Raw genomic sequence first — 8,787 nt, 5'->3', positions numbered from 1 at the left:
AGGCCGTTTCCACTGGGTTCCTAACTACAGCCAAACGTCTCTTCATCACTAACTGTAAGACACAGCAGCAGGAGGGCTATTATTTTCACTCGGCTGCATTCCACTTTCCTTTCCAGTAAAGACGTATTGGGAGAGAGTGTTGAGGTATCCCCTGCTCTGCGTGATGCTGCTGTGTGTTTCCAGTGAGTAGGTTTCTAACAGCAGAGGGCGTGTTGGTGTGCGGGCCCGGCCTGCACCGCCCTGATTTAGGCTCACACCATCAGCTGCTCTAAACCCCGCATGTCTGCGGTGATCTTTTTCCTTAAATTGAACCAAAAAATGCGTTGTCACTGTCTTAGCCTACAACAAGGCGGCTTTCTGAGTTTCTGAGAAGTGCAGAAAAATGTGCAAATACAAGGTTTCCACCTGACAGCACTATATCGGTAGGCTACTAGTCCATGATATGTTTAAGTCATGTCTCAAGGCTTTAATAATTATGACTGTTAAATCGACTCCAATAGCCTATAAATCCATTTCCTGTTCGACCTTGTTCAAGAATGAATGTCCAGGAATGTTTCCTTTATATGGTCCAATGTATGTCCGGTTCACATTGAAAGTTAAAAATGAAATAAAAAATACAAATGAAGTGTGTTTTCATTTATGAAAAACACTCAGCTGACCATGTAAACAACAGTCCGCTCAGTATCAACAGCACACTAACGAATCAGAGAGAAGATTAACAGAACAGAAAAGAGCAAAGCAAAGCTGGAAAACAAATGATATGCAGCAATAAGTGTGCCAATGTGCGCGCGCGTGTGTGCGGGTGTGTGTGTGTGTGTGTGTGTGTGTGTTGTATTCGGTTAGTGCTGGTCAGGGTCGCACCAGCCAATCAGCTGCTCATGCAGATGACGTGCTGCTGTCCTACGTCAGCCCCGCTGCTTGTCAGGATCAGAGCGCCACACACACCGGCAACACACACTATACACACACACTCCCTCTCCGAGCCGGACAGCACAGCCCCTGGCCCGGCAAGCCCCGGCAGCGGAGGACACATCCAGGCTTCCAGGCGCCGCAGCCCGCCGTGACAGTGGACCTAACGTCGCCTTACTTTGTGGACATGGGAGACATGGGGGACCCGCCGAAAAGTAAGACACCTGCTCGGCGTTAGGATGCGATCTTGGAACTTAATTCATCCCAAACTTGAGAGTTGATGTTGTTTTGTTTTGCTGTCTGTAGACAGAACTGGCCTATTCTAGTATTAGGTACCATAAAAGACTGAATTTTGAAGTATCAGTCAAGCTTTAAGTTAGCGGATGTTACAGACTTTTTTAATCAGACTCTCGAAAAATAATAGCTCATATAGCCTATAATATTATTTTAATAATATAAATCATAACAACAAAAACAATAATAATAATAATAATAATAATAATAATAGGCCTAATAACCTAGTAGTAGCCTATTAAATTATTTGAAGGCCGTTTGGTTGATTATTGGTTAATTGTTGCAGCGGACAGGGAAGTGTGTGTGTGTGTGTGTGTGTGTGTGTGATGTGTGTGATGCTGCTCTTGCAGAGAAGCGGCTGGTGTCTCTGTGCGTGGGCTGCGGGAACCAGATCCACGACCAGTACATCCTGCGGGTCTCCCCGGACCTGGAGTGGCACGCCGCCTGTCTCAAATGTGCCGAGTGCAGCCAGTACCTGGACGAGTCGTGCACGTGCTTCGTCAGGGACGGAAAGACGTACTGTAAACGGGACTACATCAGGTAGGACGGCCGGGACGGGAAGGGTCGGGACGGGACGGGGGACCCTCTTCAGATACACTGAAATAGCTGGAGCTTCGCGGCGATTTAAAAAAAATATATTATTATGGCAATTTTACAATATCAGATTGATAATATTATTCGGACTGATTTAAGTCACGTGGAGCCCTGAATTGGATGGGTTAAACTTATATGTTTAACATCATGATTATAATTATTTTTACTGCTCAAACAATTAGTTGACCGTGCATCCATGTCTTTGTCAGTGTCTTCTGTCATGACATCAGATGTATTTTTAAAACATTTAAAAGCATCAAGCCTACATAACACATTTATGAATCCATGTGTCCGATGCAAAATCATAAACCATTCAGCTATTTTTCGGATTCAGCCTGTAAACAACTCACTGATTTGGCGTTATCACAACATGTTCACAATTCTTTGACTACAACTTGAGAAGGCTTGACTTGTTGTCTAAAAAATGGCTGTTAAAGTTATACATATACATATAAGTTATACTAAAATCAGTCACACTGGATTAAAGTCTCAGCCAGAAAAAACAACAAAAGTTCACAGAAATATATTATATTATATAGGCCGATATCATAAACAGACATGTGCTAAAAAATAGCATGTGCTAATACTGATAATGTTATACTACCAATAATGAAAATAATAATAATGTTAATAATAATGATAACAATAATAATACCCTAATAGTAATAATAATTAATGGAAATATTGTTTTACAATTAGGCTACTATAAAATCCATGTTTTATATTTCATTAAACTCTTTTATTATTATTACTATTATTATTACTATTATTGTTATTACTATTATTATTATTGTTGTTATTATAGGCTAATTATTAAGCCAAATTATCGATCATGTTATTTCGGTCATACTGTATATATTTTATAATTATAAATAGATTATTGATGGCTTGTAAGTGACTGAGCTGATCGGACCGTGTGTCTGTGTGTGTGTGTGTGTGTGTGTGTGTGTGTGTGTGTGTGTGTGTGTGTGTGTGTGTGTGTGTGTGTGTGTGTGTGTGTGTGTGTGCGCGCGCCTGTCCCGCAGGTTGTACGGGATCAAATGCGCGAAATGCAACATCGGCTTCAGCAAGAACGACTTCGTGATGCGGGCCCGCTCCAAGGTCTACCACATCGAGTGTTTCCGCTGCGTGGCCTGCAGCCGGCAGCTCATCCCGGGGGACGAGTTCGCTCTGCGGGAGGACGGGCTCTTCTGCCGGGCTGACCACGACGTGGTGGAGCGGGCCAGCCTGGGCGCTGGAGACCCGCTCAGTCCGCTGCACCCCGCCAGACCGCTGCAGATGGCAGGTAAAAGTCCCGAGGAGTGCATGCTGGGAGACTGACCCCGGGGACTCTTACTGCTGGAAACCATGTTCTTTAACTTGCTCCTCGTCGTATCTGGCTGTGATTTTCTTCTTTTTTCCGAAGTTCCGAAGCCTTTTCCCGTAATTGGATTTTGGGCATGGTGTCCGTTAAAAACTAAACAAAAAAGGACTTCCCGAGTTGACTCTCCATAAGACAGCAGAGTGACATGCACCTCTTGTATTTCACATTGGCACTGAGTGCGCAGTCTTCTCCACACTCCCACTGTAATGTCAGAGTGATTTAGTGCCAGGTTTGATCTCTGTCTGAATGTAAATGTCATGAAGCTGCTCCTGGTGCCATTACTTATACGTGGAGCTTCTCTGCTTTCATATTTGACTCTCTGAGGTTGGATTGCTTCTGCTTTGTCTCCTATGGCTGTTTTGTCTTTTACATAGTCTTTTCTGCATACCTCTGTCCAGCCAGGCCATGCAGGCTCGGTAGATTAGATACAGCGGGCGCTGCTGTCAGAAATACACCAAGTTATCACTGCTGGAGGGGGGACTGTGCGTCCGGGATGCGTTGGGTCTAAACTAGACATGTTGTGCGGTGCTCTGCATGTCTGGAAAGGGTTGGAAGCAGGGTTAGTTTGCCGTATCGCTAGCTTGCCCTATAGTGGCTTTTAATGTAGGCTGTGTGTTGACCTCAGATCAGATTAGTCAATCAGAGCTGCGCTGTTCTCCTCCTCAAATATGGTTGCATTTAAAGGCAGTTTACCATAGCACTCGCGCAGAATGGACAAATGTAGCATGTAGAGTTTTGCTTTTATTATGCAAAATATAGGCGACATAACATCAGCAACACTGCGTTTGTAAAGTAGACTATAGGCTACTACTAAGCCAGAAAGGTTTCTATCAGGATGATGAATATGGACTAATTGACAAAGTTGTGCATGGTGTTGCAGGACCGTGTATGGCAAAATACTTCTATGAGTCTTCTATCTTGTCCGTCCACACAATTTGTCGTTCTTATCTGGGACAGACAGATACATTAATGTTACCTTCCCCGGGTTGTTTCCCGTCCTTTCTTAACAGCAGAACCAATCTCGGCCCGGCAGCCCGCGCTGCGGCCTCACGTGCACAAACAGCCGGAGAAGACCACCCGGGTCCGGACGGTGCTGAACGAGAAGCAGCTGCACACGCTGCGGACTTGCTATAACGCCAACCCGAGGCCTGACGCCCTCATGAAGGAGCAGCTGGTGGAGATGACCGGCCTCAGCCCGCGGGTCATCCGGGTCTGGTTCCAGAACAAGCGGTGCAAGGACAAGAAGAGGAGCATCCTGATGAAGCAGCTGCAGCAGCAACAGCCCAACGACAAGACGGTAATAAGACGGGGCAGCCTTTCATAGTGACAGCACGCTGGATAGAAACGTATGTCTTGTATTCTTTGACCAAGACTGACCCTAAATGTTGCATCTCTGTCCGCTCTTACATTATTCATTAAGATGTTTAACCCGGAGTAAAGTTAAGGTAGCCTATAGGCTATTTAAGCGGACATGACCAATGAGTTTTGTAGTCAAATTGTATTCATAAAGCCCCAAATCACACACGTGTCCCAAGGTGTATGTTGTGGGATGTGTGTGCATGAACTGAGCCGTTGTAAGGGATGGAGTGTTATGGTCGACACACACACACACACACACACACACACACACACACACACACACACACACACACACACACACACACGCACGCACAACACATGAATCCGTCTCTCTGTTTATGTATTTGTTTTCTTGATTATTGATTGACTGGAGGATTAATTTCAGATGCCCCCCAACCCCCCCATAATAACCCCTAACGCACGCAAACACGCACACACACACACACACACACACACACACACACACACACACACACACACACACACACACACACACACACACACACACACACACATACACACACACCGAGAGTGAAAGGTGTGTGTACTGACCGCGTCGTCCTTTCCAGAACATCCAGGGAATGACGGGCACCCCGATGGTCGCGGCCAGTCCGGAGCGGCACGACGGCGGCATCCAGGCCAACCCGGTGGAGGTGCAGAGCTACCAGCCGCCCTGGAAGGTCCTCAGCGATTTCGCCCTGCAGAGCGACATCGACCAGCCGGCCTTCCAACAACTGGTGCGTCTTTTTCCTTTCACTAAGCCACTAAAGCTCTGATGCTTGGAATGTATAGGCTGTATTTAGTTTACGCCTGGGACATTTAGATTATCATCATTATCATCCAATGACCGGTTTGTGCAGATGTTTTTTTTGTCTGTTTTCCAACATGCTTTTTTAAAAAGTAGCCTACCCTCCACTGCTAATGTCAGTCATCTCAACTACGTTTCTGTTACATTTATATCCTGAGATATATACTGGAAAGCCGGTTTATGATTTGGCCAGGACTCCATGGTGCAGAAACACAAACACAAGGACCAATGATGGATTTTAAACTTTGGAGATCTTTATTTTATTCGTACTGGTTTTTATTTCCTTTGGAGTGACGCTGCAGGCTGTGTGTAGGTGCGTTTCTTCGCCACAGAAGTGGATTATCATCTTCATGACAAGAACTGGACGCGCGATATCTGTTCTGAAAGCTGAGCTGTATGTGTTTAGACAAGTGAAAGCGTTTTCATGGATTGAGTAAACATTTTCATTTAGATATGGATACATAGGCCTATAAATAAGACGTTACCCCCCCCCCCCCAACACAATACATCCCCTGAGCTCAGATGATTTCCTGGTCAGCATTTATGGTGTTTACTTGTTTTTTTAATCCCATTTACTACCTAGGCTTTTCTACAAGGGTTTCAGGTCTAGATATGTTTTCTAAACCTTCCAGTCAGACGCTGGTTCCCCATTCATTTAGGGCCTATTATACAATTATTATCACGCAGACACTTTAATCCTAAAAATAAAACAATAATAATAATCCATCAGAGCGAACAGCAAGTCTGCTTTTCTTGTTGGAATTTAGATTACAGTGTATAGTCTATGAATAAGATAAATCATTTTCATTCAAACTCTGACACCGATAACATTCATGAACTGTGACGGATTACTAAACTCAAACAATGGCAATGATTCAAGTCTTTTTGATTGTTTATTTTTATTTATTGTATTATATGCCTATATACAGTCGGCTATAGCCAGATATATGAGCATGTTTTGGGCAATAATGTGAACAGTAAATGGACTAAAAGGCTGTATCCATATTATCTCCGTAGCCAGCCTTTGGTCTGATAGAAATAGAATTTGAAACTAGCCAACAATATAACGGCCTACATCTGAAATGATCAGACCATTAAACACACAACTGGTTGGATCCTTTACACTTTCTACAATGGGAGGATTGTTCTTTACTTTTAATACTTTAACTTCCTGATTATACTTACAGACTTTTACTGAAGTAACATTTTCACTGCAGGACTTTTATGTGTAACATAGTATTTTTTTTTTACAGTGTGGTATTAGTAGCCTACTTTTACTAAAGTAAAGGATCTGATTATTTCTTCCACCACAGGTTACACTATCACATACAGTGTGGGTGGACTGTTCATGTGTCCACAGACATTTGGCCAAATAATAAGATAGGGTGTAAAATCTCTAATCTCTAATTACTTAAATACTGTTTTATTGTTATATTGTATGAGACACCATTTATCTGTTACGTGTATATATTGTGTTTGTATGTGTGAGTATTTCTACAGTGTGAGGGCATTTTTCAACAGGAGGCAATTGTAACACACTCAATTTCTCCAATCAGAAATAAGCTAGAGTGATGACACTTAACTCTGAACATGTTTAGTATGATTCTCTGAAAATGTAAAAAAAAAAAAAAAAAGGTTACACATGCCCCCGGTTTCCCCTACTTTAACTAAAGTGTAGCATCTGAATACTTCTCCCCCCTCCGGTGTCCCGCAGGTCAGTTTCTCGGAGGGCGGTCCGGGATCGAACTCGACGGGCAGCGAGGTAGCGTCCATGTCGTCCCAGCTTCCAGACACGCCGAACAGCATGGTGTCCAGCCCCATCGAGGCCTGAGCCGCCGCCGCCGACGCCGACGCCGCATCCTCCCCATCCATCCATCCATCCCTCCCTCCCGACCGACGGACGGACGGACGGACCGCACCAAACAACCCCGCTGGTTGTATTATGACACTGTGAAGACAATCATGGGATTTTACCACAGCCACACATTCTAATGTCCATCCAGAGAGAGACACACGGACGGACACACGGACGGACGGATGCGTCATCATGGCCCGGTGCTGCACGTTCACGCGCCTGGTTACAATTGCCAAAACGAGAGACATGAACCGGACTGCATCGATACACGGGACCTCTGAGAGAGAAAAAGAGAGAGAGAGACAGAGAGAGAGAGAAATCTAAATCCTATACTTGCGAAATGCTGTGCGCTACTCTGAATAGAAAAAAAACATTGACTGGTGATTTTTTTTAAATTCGATACGCACCTCATCATGTAGGCTTAATAGACCGTTGGAGGGGAACAGCACTGCGTTTTCTTCATTTTTAGGTAATTATTACACCATTTCCCTTCATGGCCCGAGTTCTAAAGCATTTGCAACAAGGTATACCTCTATTTTGCCACAAGCTTTCGTGGGGCATTTGTGTGAATCATTGTCCGTCCGAGAATACTTTTTTTTTTCTCCCAAAGATGTGTATAATTAATTATAAGTTAAAAAAATACCGTTAGCTCTGGAAGAAAAATGTTTCGTTTGTTCCCGTGCAACAAAAAAATTATTTATTATTTATTGTCGACAAATTTGCCACCTTTTGTGTAACTTTTCTTAACTGAAGTAAAAAGAGACAAAAACGATTGGAGTTTGGTCTGTGGGTTTTCTATCACAACTTAATGTTTCGTTTTTTTTTTTTTTTTTTTCAAATAGCCTATAATTTACAAAATTGGACACACAGGAAAGTTTGACTATCCTCTTCCTCTTTGTGAATACAAAGTCAAACACACACGCGAGGCGGAAGATCAGATCTATTAAATGGCCTGATGGATGTGCTGTGGTTAATTGGGTGTCATGTTGGTGCAGATGCTGTCTCGGTTTACATTGGCCTGCCTGCTGCTTCAGAACTAACCCCACTGCACAACATCTCGGCCTTAACAAAGCTTCTGACTCCAAGAATCTCATTTTTCTTGAAACAAAGTGATCTGAAATCTGACAGTCAAATTAGATTTTAAACTCATGAATCCATTTCAGGAAATGTTAAGAAACCAAATGTCATTATGTTGATTTGAGTGTCATCTGTCTCCATGCTCACAGAACAGAGATATTAAGAGATATCTTTTATCATCACACAATGTGTTTCATATATATATATATATATATATATATATATATATATATATATATATATATATATATATATATAGAGAGAGAGAGAGAGAGAGAGAGAGAGATAGAGAGACTATTTTGTTTAGTTCCCCTCTGAGAAGAAAGCCAGATGAAGTTTCATTATGCCCTTGTATAATGACAGCAAAGGTTCTATCTAATTCTATCTATCTAAGTAATATTGTTTTAGATCAGGGGTCTTCAACGTTTTTTAAGCCAAGGATCCATAACTGAGAGAGAGACGGAGCAGGGACCCCCCTACTACTGATATTGTATAAAATGAAGTTGCATATTAAACTGGGCTAACAAT

At 43.0% G+C, this 8,787-nt stretch overlaps 1 protein-coding gene across 2 annotated transcripts; it reads left to right on the top strand.

Moving 5' to 3' along the window:
• Positions 1 to 945: 945 nt before the first annotated feature.
• Positions 946 to 7,954, top strand: isl1a (ISL LIM homeobox 1a). Of its 2 annotated transcripts, none has more exons than XM_078249977.1 (6): positions 946 to 1,124; positions 1,554 to 1,743; positions 2,823 to 3,082; positions 4,174 to 4,457; positions 5,089 to 5,256; positions 7,042 to 7,954. In XM_078249977.1, the coding sequence occupies exons 1-6, from the start codon at positions 1,097 to 1,099 to the stop codon at positions 7,156 to 7,158; spliced, it is 1,047 nt and encodes a 348-aa protein (XP_078106103.1). In that variant the 5' UTR covers positions 946 to 1,096; the 3' UTR covers positions 7,159 to 7,954. The 2 variants fall into 2 exon arrangements, with proteins under 2 accessions (XP_078106103.1, XP_078106102.1); XM_078249976.1 differs by having other exon boundaries at positions 4,171 to 4,457.
• Positions 7,955 to 8,787: the final 833 nt, after the last annotated feature.

This window comes from Sander vitreus, chromosome 5 (assembly GCF_031162955.1).
Source record: "Sander vitreus isolate 19-12246 chromosome 5, sanVit1, whole genome shotgun sequence".
NCBI lineage: Eukaryota > Metazoa > Chordata > Actinopteri > Perciformes > Percidae > Sander > Sander vitreus.
This window is presented reverse-complemented; position numbering and strand designations above follow the sequence as displayed.

Bases quoted from the DNA above. Each gene is read 5' to 3' on its own strand.
- isl1a (XM_078249976.1), top strand. From the start codon at position 1,097: ATGGGAGACATGGGGGACCCGCCGAAAA. The intron at 1,125-1,553 runs GTAAGACACCTG...CTGCTCTTGCAG, and splicing joins CATGGGGGACCCGCCGAAAA to AGAAGCGGCTGGTGTCTCTG. The intron at 4,458-5,088 runs GTAATAAGACGG...CGTCCTTTCCAG, and splicing joins AACAGCCCAACGACAAGACG to AACATCCAGGGAATGACGGG.